Source organism: Dendrobates tinctorius, unplaced genomic scaffold (genome assembly GCF_039654945.1).
Source record: "Dendrobates tinctorius isolate UK_male_01 unplaced genomic scaffold, ASM3965494v1 ptg000021l, whole genome shotgun sequence".
NCBI classification, from domain to species: Eukaryota; Metazoa; Chordata; class Amphibia; order Anura; family Dendrobatidae; genus Dendrobates; species Dendrobates tinctorius.
The window spans coordinates 29,947,951-29,975,344 of record NW_027361689.1 but is presented as its reverse complement, the minus strand read 5'-3'; the positions used below and the strand labels follow the sequence as shown (position 1 = coordinate 29,975,344).

The 27,394-nt window shown below is 46.3% G+C and overlaps 1 protein-coding gene across 2 annotated transcripts in view; it reads left to right on the top strand.

Moving 5' to 3' along the window:
- The window catches only part of SMC6 (structural maintenance of chromosomes 6), a 165,164-nt gene that overhangs the window by 106,425 nt on the left and 31,345 nt on the right, over positions 1-27,394 (top strand). For both annotated transcript variants that reach the window (XM_073568268.1, XM_073568269.1), the window contains exons 20-22: positions 18,645-18,815; positions 19,548-19,685; positions 20,613-20,758. In XM_073568268.1, coding sequence (XP_073424369.1) covers positions 18,645-18,815; positions 19,548-19,685; positions 20,613-20,758 — 455 coding nt within the window. The remainder of the gene's footprint in view (positions 1-18,644; positions 18,816-19,547; positions 19,686-20,612; positions 20,759-27,394) is intronic.

The window sequence follows — 27,394 nt, the reverse complement described above, 5'->3', positions numbered from 1 at the left end:
GTTCTCCGCACGGTACCATCCTTCCTTCCGAAGGTTGTGTCCAACTTTCACCTCAATGAGGAGATTTCACTGCCATCCCTTTGCCCGGTTCCGGTTCATAGAGTGGAGAAGGCTCTGCATACGCTTGACCTCGTCAGAGCATTGCGGATTTACGTGTCCAGGACTGCACCTTTCCGGAAGTCTGATTCCCTCTTCATTCTTCCAGAAGGTAGTCACAAGGGACTGCCGGCTTCCAAGGCTACCCTTGCCAGGTGGATCAAGTCCACCATACATGAGGCCTACCGACTTAACAGTTCCCCTCTTCCGGCCGGTATCACGGCACACTCTACACGGGCAGTAGGGGCCTCCTGGGCCATTCGGCATCAGGCTTCGGCACAACAAGTGTGTAAGGCGGCCACTTGGACTAGCCTACACACGTTTACGAAACACTACAGTGTTCATACCCAGTCCTCAGCGGATGCGAGCCTGGGTAGACTGGTTCTGCAGGCAGCAGTACCCCAAGTCTAGGGAACTGTCAACACAATATTCGTCCACTGCTTCCCACCCAGGGACTGCTTTGGGACGTCCCACGGTTCTGTGTCCCCCAATTAGGCGACAGAGTAAAGGAGATTTTTGTGTACTTACCGTAAAATCTCTTTCTCTTAGCCTTTAATTGGGGGACACAGCTCCCACCCTGTTGCCCTTACGGGCCGTTGTTTACTGTTGAGTTCTCATATTGTACTTTGAGCTCGTACATAGTAGCCTTCTTACAGGCATGGTTATGTTATTTGGTTACGTTCCTCCTTATGCTTTGGCACAAAACTGGAGAAGGCTGACGCCGTCCAGGGGTGTATACTGCAGAGGAGGAGCCAAAGTTAATCTTTTTCAGATTATGCATAGTGTCGCCTCCTAGTGGACAGCAGCATAACACCCACGGTTCTGTGTCCCCCAATTAAAGGCTAAGAGAAAGAGATTTTACGGTGAGTACACAAAAATCTCCTTTTTGTGAGAAGCACCTGTAACACTCTGATTTAAGGGCATAAAAATTTAGTTTGAAAATTGCAAAATTTTTTGCCAAATTTCATTTTTTTCCACAAATAAACACAAGTCATAGCAAAGAAATGTTACCACTATCATGAAGTACAATATGTCACAGTAAAATAGTCTCAGAATCGGTGGGATCCATTGAAGCGTTCCAGAGTTATGACTTCATGAAGTGACTGGTCAGAATTGTAAAAATTGGCCTGGTCATTAAGGCCTGTTTCACACATCAGTTTTTTCAAATCAGTCAAAATCCGCCAAAAGTGAAAATGGCGGATCCACTAAAAATGTGTAAAAACGGATGCCAGGTGATGGTACGGATCAGTTTTTTGATGGATCCGCTATACGGATTTTTGTACGGATCTGTCAAAAAGTGGATCCGTTCCATCCGCTGGCATCCGTTTTTTCCATCCGTTGGATCCGTTTTCTGGCGGATCCGTTTTTCCACACCTACAAAATGGGATGCTCCCAAATATGATTGGCTCTTGGAAAATGCTCCCAAATGTGATTGGATACTGGAAACTAGGGAAAACTATATCTAGGGTGTTGTAATACAAAATCTTTGAAAGGTTTTAGAGCTAGTGGCAGCGATGGAAGGAGTTAGTGCGAGTATTCACAGCTTCTGTGTGGACTTTGATCTTCACTGCAATCGGTTAGCAATTATTGCTCTCCAGAGGGAGAAAAGAAGACTGCGAATCCTGCGTCTGAGGAGACGACGGCAGTGGATTCATCCGATAAATGCACAGAGATTTACCTTTGGCGTGTTTTCTACACTATACCTGGAATTGAGGGATAACCCGGACAAGTTCTTTAACTATGTGCGCATGAGGCAGGACTTGTTTGAGATATTGGTGGAGCGTGTTGGAGCACAAATCCGAAGAAGGGACACCTACATGCAGTTTTCTATTTCACCGGCGGAGCGTTTGATGGTGACCCTTTGGTAAGTTATCTATTTTTTAAAAGGTTTCAGATTCTGCAGACTTTTATTGTTATGTTATGGCTTGTAGTTTGTATTAATTTTACTTTTTTTCCTTTTTTTTTACAAGTTTCCTGGCAACTGGAGAATCATTCACCTCCCTCCAATACCAGTTCCGCCTTGGTATTTCAACTATATCTGGAGTTGTACAACAGACCTGCCGGGCATTGTGGGATTGTCTACAGGAGGAATACATCCCACAGCCAACACAGGAGAGGTGGCTGGAGATTGCCAACAACTTTCAACAAATCTGCCAGTTTCCAAATTGCGTTGGTGCTGTAGATGGGAAGCATATCAGGATTGTGAAACCCATCGGATCTGGATCAGAATTTTACAACTACAAGAAATTCTTCTCCATTGTACTTTTGACCATTGCAGATGCCAACTGCAAATTTATTGCCGTGGACATTGGTGCGTATGGGTGTTCAAACGATTCTCAGGTCTTCAAGATGTCCGCAATGGGCTGTCGTTTGTATGGAGACAATTTTGACTTCCCACCTCCAAGACCACTCCCTGGAACAACAGGCCCACCAATGCCATTTGTGTGTGTTGGTGATGATGCATTTCAGCTGTCCAAACACCTTCTCAAGCCATATGGTAGTCGTGGATTGACACACCGCAAAAACATTTTAACTATCGATTGACCAGAGCGCGAAGAGTGGTCGAGTGTGCTTTTGGGATTTTAACTGCAAAATGGAGAGTGCTGTTAACGGCCATAAAAATGAAAACAGAGTCTGTGGATGAGGTGGTGAAGGCATGTGCCATCCTGCACAACGTTGTACTTTCAAAGAAACCTGTTTCAGTGGAAGAAAATTTTTCTGAAACCACCTTGTGGGATTATCAGCAGCCAACTGTTCGGAGTACTGGGTCAGTGGCAAGAATGAGGGACACATTTGCAGATTATTTTCTGACACAAGAGGGAAAACTTGACTGGCAAGATGACGATTGTGGGTAATAAGTGTGTTTTTTATACCTTGTACACCACCGGTGTACTTTGAACCTTTACCAAGAAATAAAGAACAAAAAAGAAACTACACAATAAAGTTCTTTTAAAAAAAAACAAACCCTTGTTTATTTGTGAAATTTTTCAGTTATATATTTGAAAACTTTTTTTATTTTTTTGTTAGAATTTTTTTTTTAGAACAAACAACATTTTTTATTACATCACAAATGCTGATACTGTTGGGTGGAGATACTATCGGAGGGGTTAACAGGATTGACCACATCGGGGGGTGGGGGGGGTGGAGGACTGGGAAGGGAGTTGGTGAGGATCAGAAGTGGAAGGGGGGTTGAAAACATGAGGTTGGGACGGGAGTGGATGGACAGACGAGGTTTGTGGGTACATTGAAGGTGTATGTGGGGGTGGGTATGGTGAGGGCATTGGGGTATAATGCAATGGGGAAGGAAGGTACTGGGAAGAATGGAATGGGGGAACTAGAGAAAGGAGAGGGAGTGGTAGGAGGAGGGATGGTTGTACTTTGGATGGTGGTGGAAGGATGGACAGAGGGAGGATGGGATGCTTCAGAGAGTACCTGCACTAGAGCATTGTGACAGGCTTGCATCACACGCATCTGCTGGTGAGTACTTAAACCTTCCATTTGCCGGACAACTGATTGAAAAAAAAATATCTCGGCGTCTGGTTTGACTCAGAATTAATCCGTTTCATGTATCTTCTGAGTTCCATGATACTTTGATTGATCATGGTCAACCCAGAAGATAACTGTTGTCCATAAGTGTGGAAACCCTGCTGGACGGATGAGTTCAGACTCAAACAGTCAGACAAGGTCATCCTTTCCTGACCTCTCAGACGCTGCCGGCCAGAACCAAAAGTTGGTCGAGATGTTGCGGCAGTGTCAGAGGGGTGGGGTAAAGGGTACTGTAAGTCGTCACCAGCAGCTTCATGTGATGAAGTCTGCCCTGCTGCTCCAGTGCTCGTGGAGGGGTTAGAGGGACGAGACAAGAGGGAAGGTAGAGAGGGGTCGGATACCTCGATGTGGTCACCGGGGGCAGTCTCACAAGGGATCCCTCCAGAGGGAGGCAACTCAGATGCAGGCTCCCGAGTGCTGCAGACGGTGCTAAAAAAGAGGAAAAAAAATATTAATATATTTATATTTAATTTAACTTTGCTGAAAAAAAAATTGGTTAAACATGTAAACATTTGTACTACAGAAATGGTGTGTGGAATATTTACCTTCTGCTCACCATCGTCGACCCGAGGAACGCCAGGGCTCTTGTAATTTTTATACTGGGTGCTCCTGCGTCCTCCCGAGCCACTCGGGGCCTGCATCTCCTTGTTGAAGTCCCTCTTGAAGCAATCCCTGAGCGACCGCCACCGTGTGAGAACCCTGTCACCTGTGAAGGAAAATAACAAAGTGGTTAGTATTCAACATTTCACATGCTTGAATATAAGTTACTGAAATTGGAATACTTACGCACAAAATCCCTGGCCCTCGCATCAAGCTCCTCCCAGTTGTCAACAACCTCCGAACACACCTCATCCCAGAGCCGTCGGGTGGTTGGTTAGTTGGCGTGGTATCGGTTTGCCATGTTCCTCAGCGGCTCCTGTGGTTGCACTGCCTGGATGAGGTCATCCACATCTATTATCAGAGCCTCTTCCAATGCTCTCTGGGGAGCACGCTGTGAAACCTGTGAAGAAAAAAAGTAAAAACAAAAAAATTATTACATTCAATTCAAACACATGAGGTTCATTAATCAATCACCCAAATAAAGGGTTACTTACCGTTCGCCGACCACCAGAGGCAGCACCTTGACGACGCTGGAATGTCCTGGGAGTCGCTCTAGTGCGGGCACCAGATTGTGAAGACTGTAAAAAAAAAAAAAAAAATGGGTTGGATGGACGTGTAGTTATTGTGTGTGCTGTGATTAATGTTTGTGTTGGGTGTATTATTTATGTATGTGAGTTTTTGTATGTGCTAAACTTACACTCTGCACGCCCCCTCCTTGTATTTCTCCACCCTGCATGTCTCCTCCTGGAAGCTCCTCAGCTTCAGCTTCCTGTGAAAACATAATACATGCATATAGGTTAAAAAAAAAATAAAAAGTTAAAATAAGTGTAAAGAAAAAAAATAAGATTAAAAAAAAAAAACATTATTTACCTCAGTTCGCTGATGATGTGAGGGGGAGCATTCAGAAGAAGACATTCCTGTGGCCTGGCTTGCGGGTCTACTCTGCTGCGGCCTGGCGGGTCCTCCCTGAAAGGATCTGCAAGTATAAAGACACTTGTTAAGCTACTATACAAAGGATATTAAAAGCTTTCAGGCCTTTATACTTACTGAGAACAAGGTTGTATGGGGGTTCTGCTGCGGCCTTGTGGTTCTGCTGCAGCCTGGCTGTTCTGCTGCAGCCTGGCGGTTCTGCTGCGGTCTGGCTGGTCCTTCCTGAACGGATCTGCAAGTATAAAGACACTTGTTCAGCTACTATACAAAGGATATTAAAAGCTTTCCGGTCTTTATACTTACTGAGAACAAGGTTGTATGGCGGTTCTGCTGCGGCCTGGCGGGTTCTTCCTCAAAGGATCTGCAAGGAAAGAGAATTTTAATAACATAAAAAAACCCTTCATTGCTATTAATGTGTTTTAAATTCCCTGAAAATCTCTCACTCAGAGTGTAACCACACTGTGATTGCAGGTGTGTAATTCCTGAGTATACCCACACTTTGTGTTTGCATGTGTGTGAATTCCATGAAAATCTCTCACCGAGAGTATACCCAAGTGTTTGCATGTATATAATTCCCTGAAACTCTCACCGAGAGTATACCCAAGTGTTTGCATGTGTGTTATTCCCTGAAACTCTCACCAAGAGTATACCCAAGTGTTTGCATGTGTGTAATTCCCTGAAACTCTCACCAAGAGTATACCCAAGTGTTTGCATGTGTATAATTCCCTGAAACTCTCACCGAGAGTATGCCCAAGTGTTTACCTGGTTTTAAAATACTACAGAGAGTTTTTAAAAAAACGTTTTTATTAAAAAAAAATTTATTTATTTTTTTTTTTACACAAGTAGGAGCTACTCTGCTCTTTATTTTAAATACCACAATAAATGAAAATTAAAAAAAGTGATATACAAGAGAAACACCACATACAATACACAACACAATCACAGCACAATTGCAAATATTATAATAACATTCAGTACACATGCAACAGAAAAACAATTAAAGTATGAAAAAAAAAAGCATAATAAAAATACACACACACAGACATGCAACACTGGGAGGCCACGAACATACATGCAGGAAGGCAGACCACACACACTCAGAAACATACAGACAAGCCACACAAACACAGGCAGACAAGCCACAAACACACACAGACATGCCCCACACAAATAGTTTAGCACAATTGCAAATATTGAAATAAAATTACAGTACTATGACAATAAAATTCAGTACACATGCAACAGAAAAACAATTAAAGTATGAAAAAAAGCATAATAAAAATACACACACACACACACATGCAACACTGGGAGGCCACGAACATACATGCAGGAAGGCAGGCCACACACACAGACAGACCACACACACACACACAGACATTCCCCACACAAATAGTTTTAATACTCACACAATTGCAGGCTTTGGTGGCTTGGTAGCAGGCCTCTCCATACTGGCTTGGTGCTAGGCAGGTGCTGGCAGGCCTCTTGCTCCAGGGGTCTTGCAGCTGGGGTATGGCAGGCTCTCTCTCTTTCTTCTCTGCTGGGGGTCTTTCTGCTGGGCAGGTGCTGGCTCTGGCTCTGGCTTCAGTCTGGCTGGTGCCGGATGTCTGGGCCCAATGATTAATTAGCCCACCTTTATATAGTTTTGGGACTGTCTGGAAAAGTATCTTTTTTTCTCAGCATGCTCAGTGCGATTTAGCGGATTCGCCGCCTATAGACACCCATTCTACCGCATGGCGGACGACGGCGGATCCGCCGTTGTCCGCCATTTTGACGGCGCCAAAAAACGTTGCAAGCTCCGTCCACCTCAGACAGAATCCGCCAGGAATCTTGCGGATCCGCCGAATAGCGGACGTAAAGGACGTCCATCTGCCAAAATCCGCCACTAATGTATCTCAATGGGAAAAAATGGCGGATCCGCTACAAGAAAAGCGGATCCGCCATTTTCAAATTTTGGCGGATTTTGACTGATGGTGAAAAACTGATGTGTGAAACAGGCCTAAGGTGAAAAGAGGCTTCTGGGTGAAGGGGTCAAGGATTAAAAAGTCAATGTTTTGGAGAGGCCATCACAAAGCCCTGATCTCAATCCTATTGAAAATGTATAGGCAAAACTGAAAAGACCGGTGTGAGCAAGACAATCTACAAACCTGGATTAGTTACACCAGTTTTGTCAGGAGGAATGGGCCCAAATTCCAACCAACTATTGTGAGAAGCTTGTAGAAGGATATCACAAAAGTTTGACCCAAGTCATTCAGTTTAAGGGCAGTGGTACCAAATACTAATGAAACGTATGTAAACTTTTGACTTTGCAGTAAGTAATAAAAATGCCTTAAAACATGCTCTCTCTCTCGTTATTCTGGCATTTGGCAAATATTAACCCCTTTCCGACTTCGGGCATAATAATACACCGATGTCAGACATCCTCCCTTTGATGTGGGCTTTGGCGGTGAGCCCACATCTTTCTCGGCACATGGCAGCTGTTTTAAACAGCTGACATATGCCCGGAACAGCTTTGGGTGGAATCGTGATCCACCCACGGCTATTAACCTGTTAAATGCCACTGTCACTCTGACAGCGGCATTTAACATGCACTGCTGGCCAGTGCACCGGAAATCCGCCCATTGGTGATCCCCCCTCCCCGTCACGTGATCGCGGGTCACCAATGGGTTGGCATGACAACCAGAGGTGTCCTGCAAACCTCCAAGGTTGACACTGCCGGGTGGTCGGCCCTCAGCAAGTCAGCAATTCTGTTACTTACAGGCAATCTGATCATCGCCTGTATGTAGCTGAGCCGATCGGGTTATGGCAGCTTCTAGTCTCCCATAGAGACTATTGAAGCATGCCAAACAAACATTAAAAAAACTTTTAAAAATATAAAAAAATATAAATTTCAAATAACCACCCATTCACCCCATTTAAAATAAACAATAACAAAACTCAAATATACACATTTGGTATCGCTGCTTTCAGAATCGCCCGATCTATCTATATACAGCCCTGGCAAAAATTAAGAAACCACTGCAAAATTTTCAGTCTGTCTGATTTTTCTCTTTATAGGTATATTTATGAGTAAAATGTAAAACTACTGACATCATGTCTAAGAATTTACAAGCACTAAATTTTGTATTTATTTTCAGAAAATGAGAAATAGTCAAAATAACAAAAAATGCAGTGCTTGTAGACCTCAAATGCTAAGAAAACAAGTTCATAATCATTTAGAAACAACAATACACTAATGTTTTAACTCCGGAAGAGTTCAGAAACCAATAATTTGTGGAATAACCATGATTTGTAATCACAGCTTTCATGCGTCTTGGCTGCTTTCCACCAGTCTTTCACACTGCTTTTGGGTGACCTTATGCCACTACTGGTACAAAAATGTAAGCAGTTGTTCTTTGTTTGATGGCTTGTGACTATCCATCTTCATCTTGATTACATTCCAGAGGTTTTCAATGGGGTTCAGGTCTGGAGATTGGGCTGGCCATGACAGGGATTTGATGTGGTGGTCCTTCATCTACACATTGATTGACCTAGCTGTGTGGCATGGTGCATTGTCCTGCTGGAAAAAACAGTCCTCAGAGTTGAGGAACATTTCCCGAGCAGATGGAATCAACTGTTTTTCCAGGATAACCTTGTATGTGGCTTGATTCATACATCCTTCGCAAAGAATAACCTGCCCAATTCCAGCCTTGCTGAAGCATCCCCATATCATCACTGATCCGCCACCAAATTTCACAGTGGGTGCAAGACACTGTGGCTTGTACGCCTTTCCAGGTCTCCGTCTAACCATAAGATGACCAGGTGTTGGGCAAAGCTGAAAATTAGACTCATCAGAGAAGATTACCTTACTCCAGTCCTCTATGGTCTTTGGCAAACTTCAGCCTGGCTCTCCTTTGCTTCTCTTTGATGAAAGACTTGAGCCCTGCCTCTAGGAGCCTGTTATGAACTGTTCTTGCTGTGCACTTCACCCTAGCTGCCATTTGCCATTCCTTTTGAAGGTCACTTGGTGTTATCCTGCGGTTGCTTACTGACATTTGAATAAGATGACAGTCATCCCGGTCAGTGGAGAGTCATTTTCGCCCTCTGCCGGTCTGTAGCTTTGTTGTCCCCAATGTCTGCTGCTTGACCTTGTTGTAATGGACTGCCGTCTTAAGAATTTTAAACATGGAGGCAACATGATGCTCACTCTATCTCTCTGCTAGTAAAGCCAGAATTGTGCCCTTCTTTTCCTCAGTCAAGACTTTTCTTTTCAACTCCTTTGGCATGGTTAAAAGCCAACCAGCTTGCCCTATTGCAAGAAGATTGTGAACACCACAACAGGGTTTTTTATACTTTTCCTTCGTTAATTAAGATGTGGTTCAGGTAACCAGAAGAACATTAACCCCTTCATGACCAGAGCGGTTTTCGGTTTTGCGTTTGTTTTTCGCTCCCTTTCTTTCCAGAGCTAGAACTTTTTTTTTTCCATCAATATGGCCACGTGAGGACTTATTTTTTGCAGGAACGAGTTGTACTTTTGAACGATACCATTGGTTTTACCATGTCGTGTAACAGAAAACGGGAAAAAAATTCCAAGTGCGATGAAATTGCAAAAAAAGTGCAATCCCACACTTGTTTTTGTTCGGCTTTTTTTTTTTTTTTTTTTTTTGCTAGGTTCACTATATGCTGACCTGCCATTATTATTGTCCAGTTCATTACGAGTTCATAGTGTCATGATACCAGTGCTGGTGGACCTGCACTTCTGGGGTTAATGTTATGATCTCAATGCAGACTCTTTCCTGCACACCTGGAGCTTATTATTGTGGCCTCTCATTGGTTCTGGGAAAGCTTCTTATAGCCTCAGGAAGCTCCCATCCCCGTCAGTTATACTTTCGCCCTTGGCAGAGTGTGTTGACACCTGAGTGTGTTTGTGCTGTGTTCTGGTTGCCTGATACTTTGGTTTTGACTGTCTGTTCTCTGGATATTGCTTGTTGGATTCTGCTTGGTACTTTCTATGTCTGTTTGGTTTTGACCTCTGCTTGGCCCCGACTATCCGTTCTGTCTCATCCCTGGTACTTTACTGCTATCTCTGTGTATGACCCCCATCAGTCACATGACCGTGGGTCCTTCACTGCTTGCTAAACTTCAGCGTCCCCAGGTCCTGTTTGTCTGTGCTTCCCGGCCGTACCTGACCCCGGGCCCACCTACAGTGCAGTTGAGTCCCTGCTCAGCGGAGGCTGCACGCCGGCGCTGACAGAACCCTGAAACATAGACACCAAACATGTCCAGGTTCTTTTTTAAATTTATCTAAGTGGTGAAAAAAAATTGCAAAATTTGCTAAAAAAAAAAAAAAAAATTGCGCCATTTTCCGAGACCCGTAGCATCTTCATTTTTCGTGATCTCGGGTTGGGCGGCTTATTTTTTGCGTGCTGATTTGACTTTTTTAATGATATCATTTTTGTGCAGATATGTTCTTTTCATCGCCCATTATTGCATTTTAATGCAGTGTTGCGGCGACAAAAAAACCCCGTAATTTTGACATTTTGATTTTTCTTCTCGCTACGACGTTTAGCGATCAGGTTAATTTTTTTTTATTGATCAGGCGATTCTGAATGCGGCGATATCAAATATGTCTGATTTTACTTTTATTGTTTTATTTTGAATGGGGCGAATGGGCTGTGATTTGAACTTTTATGTCTTATTTTATATTTTTATAATTTTATAATCTTTTTTTTCACACTTGGCATGCTTCAATAGTCTCCATGGGAGGTTAGAAGCTTCCACAATTTGATCGGCTCTGCTACTTCTGGATGGAAGCAATAGTGTTTACTCTGTCGCCTCATTGGGGGACACAGAACCATGGGTGTTATGCTGCTTTCCACTAGGAGGCGACACTATGCATAATCTGAAAAAGATTAACTATGGCTCCTCCTCTGCAGTATACACCCCTGGACGGCGTCAGCCTTCTCCAGTTTTTGCTTAGTGTCGCATAGGAGGCACACCTAAAGATTTTTTCCCTTTTTTATTTTTTTCCGTTTTTTTCCTGACTGACTACAGATGAAGAAAAGTGGGTCTCCTGCGAGACCCCTGGCATGGCTCCTTCCTCGGCCCCTATTATAGGGTGCCCGGTTGAAGATGAGGTGGCTATTCTCCATGTCGCTCCTTCCCCAGTCCCTCGGGTACTGGTTCGAAGTCGAGACCCCCTTCTTTCCCCAATTCCCTTGGGTTCTGGGTTGAGGTCGAGGCAAGGATGAAGCCCCCTTATGGTGACAGCAGCACCCTCCCTAATCCCCCTCTGGGGGCATTAGGTTGAGACCCCTTAGGTAGGGCCTGTACAAGGCAGCATTCTGCGGCTCCAAAGCCAGGGACCTCCAGCCCAGCTGCGGGCTCCTGTAGGGGCCGGGGGAGTGTGCACGCAGGCATAGCACACACAGACACAGGGCTCCTGTGCCCCTGACTCTGCGGCAGCGCCAGCTCCATAGCGCTTCAGGGGGACCCCTCACAGGGCCCTGCTCCTGTTACTAGCCCCACCGCTATCCTGCCTTTAGAACCGGGGGGGGGGGGGGGTCTGGTTCAGATCCGACCCCCTCCCGGACATCCGCGCTGGCCTGGAGCCCTTCTGGGCATCAGACTTCAAATTTAGACCGCGGCTTCAGCCTAGCTGAAGCCGCCGCCTCCTCCCCGCCCCCCGGATGATAAATATGACTCACAGTGTCATAGAAGGCGGATCGAGACAGAAAGGGCACATTTTTACATAGCTCTGCGCGCCCTTTTCAGCTCTCCTTCCCCTTCCTCCTCATCCTCTCAGCAGCCATTTCTGGGTCAGAATTGCTGCAGGAGAAGGCATTGTGACATCAGCAGCACGTCAGCCAGTCTCCGGGGGGCACAGGGCTGTGAATCTGCGGCGCTGGACCTAGGGGCACACTGGTGGGTAAGATCACAGCTGGGTTTTCTTACTCTGCTGTGAATCCATATTCCCTATAAGGCTCCCCTATAGGTTTCCTCTGCATAGCCACCCCTGTAGGGCCCTCTTAATAGCCAGCCCTTCTGCACTCGGTGCACTATGCTGGGCTCAAGGTACAAGAGAACCAGGCAGGACTGCTTTTATGCATTCTGCACAGCCTGCAAAACCACTCTCCCCAGTGGCAGCACGTACCCGCACTGCCGGGATTGTATCCAAAATACTGGGTCAGAACCCCAAGAGGCTCCTACCAATGCTTCAGCGTCTGCTACCACGCCGGAATGGGCTACTCAAATGTCGCAGTCTATGACGCAGTCCATAGATAACCTGACACATTACTTCAGGCTCTGCAGGGTCATGTCTCGGCTATGAGTGTTACCCAGCAAAGGGACAGCTCCACTCAGGGACAGGCCGTTTCTGGCTCTCCCAGACGTAAGCGGACCCACAGGTCGCGTTCATCTGCGTCATCCCATAGCACACGGTCATCCCCCTCTAGGGAGAGACACCGTAATTCCAGGTCACCTAGACGTCCCTTACTAGGGACAGACAACTCAGATCTCCACTGCGATCCCCGACCACAGGAAACCTCCGCCCCAGTTCGCCCACCAGGGAACGCCTCAGCGATACGCAGGATTCGGAAGGCATCTGTGACTCCGACAACGAAACGGAGAGGTCTCTGGTCCCCGGTACCCCTAGCAATGCAGCGCTAGTTGAGGACATTATCTCTTCCATCCATCGGGTGCTGGACATTTCTGATCCACCCCCGGAAGCCCGAGAACACAAGATTTGCTTTGAAGGTGTTCTGAAACCGCCTAAGGTCTTCTCTAATCACCCGGAATTTCAGGCGATACTTACTAGCAGCCCGAGAAGAAATTCACCAATCGCAAATATTTGGAGGCAAGGTACCCTTTCCCACAGAAGGACACCAAGGAGTTGACAGATCCGCCCGAAGTGGACCCTCCAGTCTATAGGCTAGCAGCACAGACCCTCCTGTCACTGCCAGATAGCTCAACCCTTAGAGACGCAGCAGACCGGCAGGTAGAACGCATGGCTCGTTCAATCTTCGAAGCGGCAGGGACCTCCCTGGCTCCCGCATTCGCTTCAGTCTGGGCGGCCAAAGTCATTCTGGCTTGGGCCAAAAATTTGCAGGATGGCCTCCAAGCTTCCAATCCTGAGCGGTTCAAATAGCAGTGGTAGCAGATTACATGCTTCATGCAGCTCTGGATTCCGCAAGAGGTGTAGCGGGAATAGCATCAGACGCCATCACAATCCGGCGTATCCTTTGGCTACGGGAATGGAAAGCGGACGCAGCCTCGAAAAAGTCCCTCACACACCTCCCATACCTCAGTGAGCGACTTTTCGGTGAAAAGTTGGACACAATGATTTCCAATGCCACTGGGGGGAAGAGTACCTCTCTCCCTCAACTAAAACTTAAACGCACGTTCAAAAGGCGTAACCAAACACGATTCCGATCCTTTCGGAATTCTTCAGGCTGGTCCGTCTCGCGTCCAGCACAAAATCGTAGCCGCTCTCCACGCAGGGACAACCCACGGGCGGCGCAGAGGCCAGACAGGACCTGGCAGTCGAAAGCAGGCCAGGCAAAGCCCAAAGGAGGAAAACCTCAGACTTTCTCCTCATCATGACTCACGAACTCCGGAAGACACCCCACCCGTAGGCGGACGACTTTTACGCTTTCAGCAAGTCTTGCTGCCTATTACAAAAGACAGGTGCGTCAGGGAAATAGTGTCTTCCGGATACAAGATAGAGTTCACTTCCAGCCCACCGAACCGGTTCCTCCTCTCTGTTCCCCCAAAGCCACCAGACAAGGCTCGTGCCTTCCGCCACGCGGTTTCCTCCTTCCTTCAAGCAGGAGTCATAGTACCGGTTCCTGCAACCGAGCGCTTCCGAGGGTTCTACTCCAATCTATTTGTAGTCCCCAAAAAAGGAGGCAGCGTACGGCCCATACTGGACCTGAAACAACTCAACAAATATGTACGGGTTCGTCATTTCCGCATGGAGTCCCTTCGGTCCATCATTGCGTCCATGGAGCAGGGAGAATTTCTCGCCTTCATAGACATACAGGACGCATACCTGCACATACCGATTGCTCCCGCCCATCAGAGATTTCTCAGGTTCGCTATCGACCAGGATCACTACCAGTTTGTGTCTCTGCCGTTCGGACTCGCCACGGCTCCCAGGACGCTTACAAAAATCATGGCAGCCACCATGGACGTTCTACACTCCAGAGGCATAGTAGTCGTTCCATACCTGGACGACCTTCTTATCAAGGCTCCCACCTTCAAGGACTGCGAGGTCAGCGTCTCAATCACAATCAACACTCTGAGTCGCCTGGGCTGGTTAGTCAACTTGCAAAAGTCATCGACTACCCCGAGTCAGTCTCTGACATTCTTGGGGATGCTATTCGACACCTCCAGGGGTCTTGTGCTCCTTCCCAGGGACAAGGCACTGGCTCTGCGTCTGGGAGTTCGCATACGCCTCCGCAATCCCCCTCCGATCCCTCCGGTTTGCCATGAGAGTCCTCGGCAGGATGGCAGCAGCAATGGAGGCGGTACCACTTGCCCAGTTTCATCTCAGACCCCTTCAGCTAGCCATCCTCAAGTCCTGGGACAGGAATCCTTTCTCCCTCGACAGGGAGTTCCGGCTAACATCGAAAACCAGGAGGTCCCTGCACTGGTGGCTCAAGCCAACCTCGCTTGCAAGGGGAAAATCCTTTCTCTCAGGTCAATGGAAGGTTCTGACCACCGACGCAAGCCTGACAGGTTGGGGTGCGGTGCACCTACATCACAGGGCACAAGGCAAGTGGTCAACACTGGAAGCGACCATGCCCATCAATGTCCTGGAGATTCGGGCCATCTTCCTGGCACTGAGAGCCTTTCTTCATTTGCTGGTCGCCTCTCATATCAGAATACAGTCGGACAATGCCACGGCAGTGGCATATGTGAATCACCAAGGCGGAACCCGCAGTACCCAGGCGATGAGGGAAGTGGCACATATCCTCCACTGGGCGGAAGACACGAGGTCGGTACTCTCTGCGGTCCACATTCCGGGTGTGGACAACTGGGAAGCCGACTTCCTCAGCAGACAAGGAATGAACTCGGGGGAGTGGTCTCTCCATCCCGAAATTTTTCACCAGATCTGCCGTCACTGGGGGACCCAGGACGTGGACCTAATGGCATCCCATCTCAATGCCAAGGTCTCCAACTTCATGGCCAGGACACGCGATCCGCGGTCGCTCGGAGCAGATGCCCTGGTTCAGGACTGGACCAAGTTCCAGTTTCTGTACATTTTTCCACCCCTCCCTCTGATCTCCAGAGTCGTGAGGAAGATCAAACAAGAGGGAGTTCCAACCATCCTGATCGCGCCAGACTGGCCCAGACGTACATGGTACGCCGACATTGTACAACTTACAGCAGACGCCCCCTGGCGTCTCCCCGACCGTCCCGATCTTCTGTCACAAGGCCCATTCTACCACCAGAACTCAGGGGCTCTCAATTTGACGGCGTGGCCCTTGAGACCTGGGTTCTAACCCAGGCACTGCTCTCACCGGACGTCATTAAGACCATGATCAGGGCACGGAAGTCAGCCTCCGCCAAGATTTATTACCGTACCTGTAGAGCTTTTTTTACCTGGTGCAAATCTCACGGCCAGATTCCACTCCCTTATTCCCTCCCAAAGGTACTTGTTTTTCTTCAATCGGGCCTGGACGCCAGGCTATCTCTAGGCTCGCTTAAGAGCCAGGTGTCGGTGCTCTCAGTGCTTTTCCAGAGGCTCATTGCTGACAAGCCGCAAGTAAGGACTTTTCTCCAGGGAGTTTCCCGATTAGTTCCCCCCTACAAACGTCCACTGGAAACGTGGGACCTCAACCTGGTCCTGACAGCATTGCTGGCACCACCTTTTCGAACCCCTTAAGGAAGTCCCACTCCGCTTTCTATCACAGAAGGTGGTTTTTCTGGTGGCAATCACCTCGCTACGCAGGGTGTCTGAATTGTCAGCACTCTCCTGCAGACGGCCCTTCCTAGCCTTTCACCAGGACAAGGTGGTTCTCTGTACAGTCCCATCCTTCTTTCCGAAGGTTGTGTCCAACTTCCACCTCAATGAGGAAATTTCACTGCCATCCCTTTGCCCGGTTCATAGAGTGTAGAAGGTTCTGCATACGCTTGACCTCGTCAGGGCATTGCGTATATACGTGTCTAGGACTGCGCCCTTCCGGAAGTCTGATTCCCTTTTCCTTCTTCCGTAAGGCGTTCGCAAGGGTCTGCCGGCTTCCAAAGCTACCCTTGCCAGGTGGATCAAGTCCACCATACAAGAGGCTTACCGCCTTAACAATTCTCCTCTTCCGGCCGGTATCACGGCACTCTCTACGCGGGCGTTAGGTGCCTCCTGGGCCATTCGGCACCAGGCTTCGGCACAACAGGTGTGTAAGGCGGCCACTTGGACTAGCCTACACACGTTTACGAAACACTACAGAGTTCATACCCAGTCCTCAGCGGACGCCAGCCTGGGTAGACGGGTTCTGCAGGCGGCGATGCCCCAAGTTTAGGGACCTGTCAGCACAATATTCGTCCATTGCTTCCCATCCAGGGACTGCTTTGGGACGTCCCATGGTTCTGTGTCCTCCAATGAGGCGACAGAGTAAGGCTATGTGCCCACGGTGCGTGTTAAAACGCACACCAAAAACCGGACTCCTTCCCAGAAATCGCGCGATTTTGCCGCGATTTTCGTGTGCGATATTCAAGCACTTTCCAAGCGATTTGAAGCATCGCTTGGAAAGTGATTGACAGGTTGGTCACACTCGCCAAACATAGTGTTTGACAAGTGTGACCAGGTTTTTACTATTGAGGCCGCCTATGCGGCATCAATAGTAAAAGATAGAATGTTAAAATGCTAAAAAAAAATAAAAAAATCGGGGTATATTTACCTTCCGGGCCACAGCGTTCCCATTAATGCCTTGCGAGACCTGTGATGACGTAGTCTCGCGTTACTATAGCGATCTCGCGAGACTACGTCATCACTGGACCGTGCCGCAAGGCATTACTGGGAACGCTTAGGCCGGGAATGCAGCGCCGGACGCCGGAAGGTAAATATACCCCGATTTTTTTTTTATTTTTTATTCTTTTTTTTTTTACAGGGGTATGGTACCCAGGGCCTGGAGGACAGTCTCCTCTCCTCCACACCGTGGGTACCAACCGCACATGAGACGCTTAACTTCCCGCATGGTGGGCATTGCCACATGCAGGAAGTAAGCGATTCTCATGCATTCCTATGGGTGCGGAATCGCGGCAATTCTTTGCGATTCCGCACAAAAGAATGAGCATGCTGCGATTTTTTTCCGCGATGCGATTCCGCCGCGGAAAAAAGCGCAGCATTAGCACAGCATGTGCGGAATGCCATAGGAATGCATGGGGGGCGTTTTGTGCACGATTTTTAAACGTTTTCGCGCCGAAAATCGCGGCAAAAACGCTTAAAAATCGCTACGAGGGCACACAGCCTAAAGAAGATTTTTGTGTACTCACCGTAAAATCTCTTTCTCTTAGTCTCTAATTGGGGGACACAGCTCCCACCCTGTTGCCCTTACGGGCTGTTGTTATGGTTGAGTTCTCATATTGTTCTTTGAGCTCGTACATAGTGGCGTTCTTACAAGCATGGTATGTTGTTTCTGTTATGTTCCTCCTAATGCTTTTGCACAAAACTGGAGAAGGCTGATGCCGTCAAGGGGTGTATACTGCAGAGAAGGAGCCATAGTTATTCTTTTTCAGATTATGCATAGTGTCGCCTCCTAGTGGACAGCAGCATAACACCCATGGTTCTGTGTCCCCCAATTAGAAGCTAAGAGAGAGAGATTTTACGGTGAGTACTCAAGAATCTCCTTTTGTCCAACGTTGTACAGCCCTATTAAGGAGAAGTCATCATCTGAAAAGTTCAGAAAACCACTTTTTTTCTTAAAAACATTTATTTTAGGCTAATTAGCATTTTTGGGTTATATTTTGGTCCGTTTTGACTTCTATAGCTGCTATTTATCACGGTACATAGGCTGCAGAATGAGGAAACTGTGAATCCACCAGTAAGCGCGATCTGACTGCAGGACCTGCAATTCTGATCGCCTCCTGAAGTTTCCTAGCTGTTTGGTTTTGGCTTGTTCACACTGTAAGCGTAAAAGTTTGTTCTGTTTGATTTTTGTTTTAAGAATATTTCCCAGAAAATAACAAAATGTGCAGCATCACTTCATTGTTCCTCTATTATTTATCCTGAAAACATTTCATAATATTGGGACCGGCGCTTTACCATTTTCCTCATCTTTGGGGTTTGTCCCTGCACATACTGACTTTGTCAGTGATAATTTGACTGTGCAAACAAACCCCATTTACCCTTTGACAAAGCAGAGTTATTGCTACATTTTCAGGAGTTGTAACAGAGGAATGGACCAATGCAGAGAAAATTGCTCCAGAAGTGCTTTTTTTGTGTGAATATACTCTACTGAATTTTAATTTTTTTTTTTTTGTGCAATTAATCACAGGAGAGTGAAGTGCAGGAAGACAAAACGAGAATTGGACATGTGAAAGAGAAAATGGAGAAGGCCAAGCTGGATATGGAGGAGTATAAATCTTATTACTCAGAGTCTGAGCGCAAGTATGAAGACATTAAAGCCAAGATCAGCTCGATGTCTGAGGTCGCTGAACCAGTGAAGGTGCGTCAGACCTCTACAATGTAAATAGCGTCTTCAGAGAGAAAGTGGACGTGAGCTCTAGTGCCACTTATTGACTGAAGCAATCCTAAAATCAATATCGACCCTTTAACGAGCCTTGCCTCATGATCCAGGATAAAGGCTAAACCAGACACACTCCATTTGCAGATACGTGTTTCAGGGTTTTTGCCCCTCAGCAGTGCAAAGTAGGAGATCTAACTTGGCTGTGTGAGAGGCTTCTGACTTTGGGTGTAAGGACAAACCTTTCTCCTTGTAGAGAGTTCCAAGTCAGAGTAAGGAGACTCATAGGCCAAGCAATTCTCCTCTGGGAAATGAATTATGTAAATAGCCTCATAGAGGAAGAGAACTAGAGCTGTGGCTGTTGAATGAATCTATTAGCTTTGAACCCACAATGAAGCTATGTTGCAACAATAATTTGGACAAGAGCCTGCTGTCAGATCATTTATAATAGTAGTCTATCCTACTTGCCCGTACACTGCATACTTACAAAGACAAGTTGCCTTTCACCATCAGCCTGGGCAATGTTTATCTCCAGGGAATAGAAAAGGATTCTGCATTGTAATGCAATATTGGGGGTAGTGGAGAGGCCCACATACACACTAGATGGTCGGCCAAAATCATCTAACTTTAATCTAGTGTGTATGGGAGCCGTGTAGGTGGTGGGGGTCCACAAGTTTAAAAAAAAAAGCTAATCCTTTCATTCTCCTTTTTCAGGAAGATCTTCACAAAGTGGACCAGGAAGTGGAGAACTGTAAGCGCCATAAGAAGCATTATGAGGACAAGAAGAAAGAGCATCTAAATGGCATTAAGACGCAAAAAAGTGAACTGAACGCTAAAGAAAAAGACCTGGAGGTAAAGAAGCAGCCCAGAAATTTCACAGGGCCAGCAGTGCTCAGCATAAGGGGCAGCAGCATCACTCACTGTGTTCTGAATAAGACTGATTAAAGAGAATTTGTCAGCAGGTTTTTGTGATTTAATCTGAGAACAGCATATTATAGGGCAAGAGATCCTGATTCCATGTATATTTCACTTAATAGGCTGTTAAAGTTTCAATGCAATCAGTGTTTTATCAGCAGGTGATTATCACTAGATGACTACTTCTCAGGTGCAGGCCAGTCAGGCTAATCTGTGTAACCCCACCTCCACCACTGATTGGCAGCTTGCTGAAGGTGTGCACAAGAAGCTGACAGTCAGGGGTGCTGGTGGGGTTATACAGAGCTCTGCATTCTGACTACTGCTGCATCTACAGCAGAGAAAACAGGGATTCTATAACAACTGGAGCAAGCAGCTCAGTAAGTGACACATCCCTGGAATCAGACTCTCTGCCACTACATCATGGTGCACTCAGATTCCACAGCAAAATCCTGCTGACCGATTCCTTTTAAGACACATATGGTATGTAGGCTGTTTGTTCTCCATCTGTTTGCCAATACGCTAAAAGCGTACCAGTTGGTTAATTAAATTTACTCAAGTATGTTGCATCATCATATTTCACAGCACTTTACAGACCTCATCATCATTACTGGCTCCATTGGGGCTCACAACATAATTCCCGGTCAGTACGCCAGAAAATTGGGGTACCCGGAGGAAACCCAGGCAGACACGGGGAGGACATAAAACCACCTGCAGATATTGTCAGTGGTTTTATATTAGCTTGGAGCATCTCCAAACCAGAGGCACCAAACGTGGCTGATTGAGGCTGGCGTTCCTTTATTTTGTTCTATATAAAAGTTGTAGGTTTTTTTTATAAACTATTATTTCTCGTTTAAATCTGAACAGGACAAAATTTCTAAAGCAAAGCAGATTTTTCCTGAGAGGATTGAAGTTTCCAGCACAGCTAGAAGTTTGGATGCTGAAATTAACCACCTACGAGTAAAAATCAACTCCGAAAATAATCTTCACGGGAACAGAGACGAAATAATAAAGTAAGCACCACATTGGTCATATCTGGTAGACATGAGCGATTCGGTTCACAAGGTGTCCGGTCCATCTCTGCGGCTGGTCTTGCACCCCAAATTTTGATTTCAGAACTAAAGCCCGCTTTCCTCTCTTGTAAGTTCAGGCATGAAGTGTTAAAGTAGAGACTCCAGAGCAGCGAGGGTTGAGATAGAAATGGTGAAAATTAGGAGTAATTATTTTAATTTTGGAGTTAATTGATAGTGTGTATTAGTGCCTGACACCTATGGCAAACATACTTAAGTCACCCATTAACTCTAAAATTCATGCGTGTGTGTTTGGAGGGTGTGTACTTTCTGGAGAGGAGATATATATATATATATATATATATATATATATATATTTACTATGGACCATACGGATTAGCAGGAAATACAAGATGTGTGTTCTCTCTGCTGCCTCCATATACAAATGATTGATAACCATGATATATGAACCATCCACAATTTATTTACATACACAAATGTACAGCGAAGGTTCAGATGTTGTGGTCTCTAAAGGGCTCACTTGCTACATCTAAATGCACAAGTGACGGCTTCTGTGTTAAAGCGGCAGACGACCGGTATTCAGAATGCGGCGTGGGAGACAATCTCTTTAACCCCTTAACTCCTTTTTAGAAGGATCAACTTTATTCTCATTTGCACAAGGAAAGACTAGAAGCAATGGGATGAAACTGAATGGGAGGAGACACAGATTAGATATTAGAAAAAACTTTTTGACAGAGTGATCAATGAGTGGAACAGGCTGCCACGAGAAGTGGTGAGTTCTCCTTTAATGGAAGTCTTCAAACAGAGGCTGGACAGACATCTGACTGGGATGATTTAGCGAATCCTGCTTTGAGCAGGGGGTTGGACCAGATGGCCCAGGAGATCCCTTCCAACTCTACGATTCTATGATTCCTAACCATGAGTATGGCTCCACGGAGCTGAAACGTGTAGGTCTCAGTCACATTGGAACTGCTATGCATTTTTAGTTTATTTTTCTTTAATAAATTTGGATTTTATCGTACACAGCTGCTGCCTCGCTGGATTTTCGTTCCTCTTAGTGACCACCAATGCGACTTAAAACTATCCTGCGATATAAGAAACTAGCATCTTCCGACAGGTGACAGTCCAGCAGCTGTTGGCTGTACAAGTATAGCTGACAACTTTCTGCATCAGCCACCATCAATCTAGATGGTTAACAGAGTGTTGGGTCTCGCTCTTTAACCCCATTGGCACTCTGAGATCTTGATCGTGTGGTCCTAATGTTTTTTTTGTTTTGTTTTTTTCTCTCCTGAGAGATGAAAAGAAAGTTTTAGGGAGTGGAATAGGCACCATGGATATTGTGTGTATTAACTTAGGTGAGACATATGTTTTTATTATGTTTATCCTACCCAACCAGGAGAGGTATGGGTGATCAAAAGACTTTAGTTGCACCTCGATTACATTGATCAGTTTTTCAAAATTTTCTTTGTATAGATCTGAGGGATTCTTGGTGAGGAAAATTCCTAAATATTTAATGTCATGTGACGGCCACTTGAACGATGTCTTGCTCTTAAGGAAGAGGATATCCTCTTCCGGAGCTGATATATTTAACCCCTCCGATTTGTCCCAGTTGATTCTGAAATCAGACAATTTGCTGAAAATGTTGAATAGCTCAATTAAGTGTTGCATAGCTACTTTGGGGTTAGTAATAAGTATAAGCAAGTCATCAGCAAAGGCTGCGCCTTTCTGCTCAGTGTGTTTAACTCTCAATCCCTTGATGTCTGGGTTTTGACGAATTGCTTGTATTAATGTTTCTAATTACTAATATAAAAAGAGTGGGTGAGAGGGGGCTGCCCTGTCGAGCACCATTTCTAATATCAAAAGACTGAGAATATATCCCATTGATTTTTATCTTAGCAGACGGGTCTGAGTATAAGGAAAATATGGCTTTAACAAAATTGTTGGGAAACCCAAACTTTTCAAGTGTCTTTTCCATGAAGTGCCAGTTTACATGATCGAAGGCTTTTTCGGCATCCGTCGATAAAAGAATTAATGGAGTTTTTGTTTTGATGACTTGGTTGATGGAGTGGAGAATCCTGGCTGTGTTGTCCTTCCCTTCCCTCCCCTTTACGAATCCAGTTTGGTCAGGGTGGACTAGTTTGGGTATAAGGCCGCTTAACCTGGCGGCCAAGATTTTTCCCCAGAGTTTGACGTCTGTATTCAACAGGGAAATTGGGCGGTAGCTGCTGCAAAGCTCAGAATTTTTCCCCTCCTTAGGTATAATAGATATGAAAGCTTCCAACGCTTGTTTGGGTAGAGGGGTGTCTTTTAAAAGTTTGTTAAATAGGTTAGATAAGTGTGGGGCGAGAATGTCAGCCAATTTTTTGTAATATATTATAGGGAAACCGTCGGGACCTGGCTATTTGCCCTTAGGTATGGATTTTAAGGTGTCTAGAATTTCTTTTATAGTGATTAGGGCAAATAATACATCCTTGTCAGATGGGTTGATTTTTGGCAAGTCAATAGAAGAGAGGAAAGCCAAAATTTTTTCCTCTGCCTTCAAGGGGTCTTTCATTGAAGTGGGTCTAGGTAAGTTGTAGAGGGCTTCATAGAGCTGCGTAAATGCGTGGGCTATATCGGCTGTCTTGAAAACTGTTTGAGAATTTTGATTTTTTTCATTTTTCGTATGAATGCTCGATGAAGATGCGCTGGAAAATACCGGCGCATGCGCAGTGGCGATTATATGCTTCGCCCACAGTTGGGCAAAGCATACTGCGCAGGCACCGGAGGCCTATACAATGCGCAAGAGCGGAAACCAACGTTATCTGTGGTATTCACAGATGAAGGTGACTAAGCCACGCCCATCCGACCGGACCGTGGCGATTTGCATACATCCCCAACAAGATAAAAAAGGTATTTATGCCTCAAAGGTGCGGGGTCGGGGAAGTCAAAAGCCATAATAGAATCTTTATGGGATGCACAATTGGGTGATCTCTTTACATGATATCACTAAATATGGATGACAGATTCACTTTAAGTGTTAAAGCAGTAGGAGAAGCAACCATCAAAATCCACATATATACCGGCTCAACGACCAAGGCACGTAGGCCCAAAACCAGTACAAACAATTAGGGAGGGTGCTGTGTCCCCCAATGAAGGCTCCAAGAAAGAGATTTTACGGTGAGTACCAAAAATCCATCTTTCTTAATCGCTTCATTGGGGGACACAGGTAACCATGGGACGTCCTAAAGCAGTCCCCAAGGGTGGTAACAGAAAGAATGCAGAGAATAAAAGGTCTGAGGCCGGCCGGTGTGCAACCGCCACCTGAGCACCTTTCCTTCCCAGGCCTGCGTCAGACAAGACATGAGTATGAACTTCGTAAAACTTTGCAAGAATGTGCGAAGAGGACTAGGTCGCAGCTCTGCAACCTCTAAAGCCGAGGCCTAGCGAGAAACTGCCCCAGGAGTTATCCAGAGTATGGACCCGAAAGGGGCAAGAGGGACATAGAGAAGAAAGGACAATGTCTGCACTAATGTGGAATGAAAGGGAACTGAGGACGGCAGGATAATGCTGCCAACTCAGAACTCCCCTGATTATTCTTCTTGGTAGCCAATAAGGCTAGCGGAACCAAATAGTTGTACTTACGCCACCTGAATCAGATCTTCCAGTAACTCGCAGAAAGTTGAGGGTGCAGGTTCTCGCCCAAAGCATGGTCAGAATGACCTGATGGGAAAAGCCCCAGTCCCTCTCAGAAGTAGGCCTCAAAGGCCATGGCGTTAAACTTAAACAACTGAACTGTGGTGGAAGAGGGGCCTTGCGGAACAATATCCGGACGGTCTAGAAAGCCCCAGGAGGCGTCCATGGGCATGTACACCAGCTCCAGGGTACCAGGTCTGACTTCTCATCTTGTAGTTGTCAGGACTACTGGAAACCGTTGTGACTGTGATTTTTTTTTTTTTTTTACTCTTGTGATTAAGGGAAGAGGCGGGGACAGAAAAGGAATCTGGATCTGGGACCACGGAATCACAAGTGCGTCGCAACCGACAGCCATCGGATCCTGGGACCTGTTGTAACGTACCAGGGAACCTTCTGGCTTGTTCGAGAAGTCATTAGGTGGGCATCCGTAATGCCCCACCTCAAACAAATTTTGCCGAAGACGGCGGAGTTGAGAGACTACTCGCCTGACGCGAATCCCTGACGATGCAAAAAAAATCGGCTTCCCAGTAGTCTACCTCTGGAATGTGGACGGCTAATATGGCTGGGACATGGCCTTCCGCCCAACGCAGGATCTTTGCTAACTCTACCTTGAGCTGTGTGTTGTGAGTCCCGCCTTGGTGGTTTATGTAAGCCACGGCTGTGACATAGTCTGACTGAGTGTGGTCTGGCTTGCCTGCGAGGAGAGACTGCTGGCAGAGGAGGGCAAGGAGAATTGCCCTGATCTCCAAGAGATTGATGGGGAGGAGGGTCTCCTGAACGTTCCAGTGACCCTGCGCTGTGAGATTGAGGAAGACTGCTCCCCAACCCTGAAGACTGGCATCAATGTTGAAGATTTGCCAAAGGAGCAGGAGAAATGGCCTCCTGCATAGGGCAGAGACAGATAGTGTCCACCAAGAAAGGAACTGCTTCACATTGAGCGGTAAAAGCACTGGCCGTTCCAGGGAATTCTCTTGTCCCAGGTAGACGGGGGGCCAACTGAAGAGGGCAGGTGTGAAACTAGGCATAAGGCACAGTTCCCATGACCGCCGCCATGACCTCCTTGAAGACTCTGGTATCGGACGCCAGGCTGAACTGGAGTGCCGTGAACTGGTAATGGTGCTCATGTATCGCAAACTGAAGGAACCGACGATGCTGTACACAAACAGGAACGCGCAGGTAAGCATCCTGAATGTCCACTAGGGTGACCGGATCTCATATGGGGGGGAAAAAATGTCAGAATCTTGTTCGTCTGGACCCCACAAAACGATTCCCCTTTCCAGATATTGAGATAGCCAAAATTTGAGCTCGATCAAACGACGTTAACCCGTGCCGATTTGAAAAAATCCAAATTGAGGTATTTTAAGATTTAGGTATTTTGCATAGTCTGTTAGACTATAAAGAATGTGACAACAACATTGCAGAAATAGCCCTGACCAAATTTTTGAACCATTTGTGGTATTTGAATGCAGAGTTGGTGGGATTATCGTTTTTTGATCCCACCATTACAGACAATGAAAAGTTGTTAATGGCTAATAAATTGCTCAGTAGCACAGATGAACCATCAGAGCACGCTAACCTACATGAGTTGATAATTTTACATAGTTATCTAATCTATTCTAGAGCTTTTGTTAAAGTAGTTTTTGAAACGTCAGAATATAATGCTCGGCATTTGCTTACAACTTGCAGGACATATTGCTTTTGTTCTTCATCTTTTGTCAGAAGGTCGTTAAAGTCGGTTACTTCCTACCTCTTTTAATTTTTCTTTCCTAACTTTTGGATTTACAACCCTAGCGTGCTCTGATGGTTCATCTGTGCTACTGAGCAATTTATTAGCCATTAACAACTTTTCATTGTCTGTAATGGTGGGATCAAAAAACGATAATCCCACCAACTCTGCATTCAAATACCACAAATGGTTTGAAAATTTGGTCAGGGCTATTTCTGCAATGTTGTTGTCACATTCTTTATAGTCTAACAGACTATGCAAAATACCTAAATCTTAAAATACCTCAATTTGGATTTTTTCAAACTTTGAGCGACGAGCGGCACGGGTTAATGTCGTTTGATCGAGCTCAAATTTTGGCTATCTCAATATCTGGAAAGGGGAATCGTTTTGTGGGGTCCAGACGGACAAAATTCCGACATCGATTTTTTGCGGTCACCCTAATGTCCACAGAGCAAACTTAATGCCCCTGCTCCATGGAGGGGATCACCGAGTGCAAAGACTCCGTTCTGAAGGGGCGAATTCGAAGGTGGCAATTCAACTGCTCAAGGTCTAAGATCGGGCGGGGAGAAACTTCTTTTCTTGGGAGAATGAAGAGGTTCGAGCAGAACCCATAAAAAAAAGTTCGTGCCAAGGAACGGGTACAATGACACCTTAGCTTAGGCAGGGACAAGATGGGTTGGGGAACCCATGAGAGGGCTGAATTGGCGGGAGGGGGAAACGTCTTCCTGGGGGCAAGAAAAAAAACCCATCTTGTAGCCGTGTGTAACGATATCCCTGACCCAGGCGTCATCGACCGCCGACAACCAAGTCTCCGTGAAAACAAGAAACCTGCCTTCCACCCTGGAAGGATTCCCAGGTAGGGATGACCTGTCATTAGAGGATGGATCCGTGATAGGGGGATCCGGAGGACTTAGAGAGACTGGTCCTAGGCCTCCAGTGAGGAATAGCTTGAAGGAAGGTTTCTTTCTTTCTCCTTGTGCAGGAGAACGGTCCTGCCAGAGGAAAGGCAGAGAGATGCTTTTACCTCTGGTGGCGTCGGAAGTGATCTGGACCAGGTTGGTCCCAAAAAGCCTGGATTCCTGGAACAGCAGGCCAGTGCTAGATCTGCTAGCTCCTCTGTAGGAGCTGCCCTAATGCCCTGGCAAAGTATCTTGGTCCAGGCCAATATGGCTTTCAGCACTCAAGTGGAGGCGAAATTAGGTCAGAGAGAAGTGCAT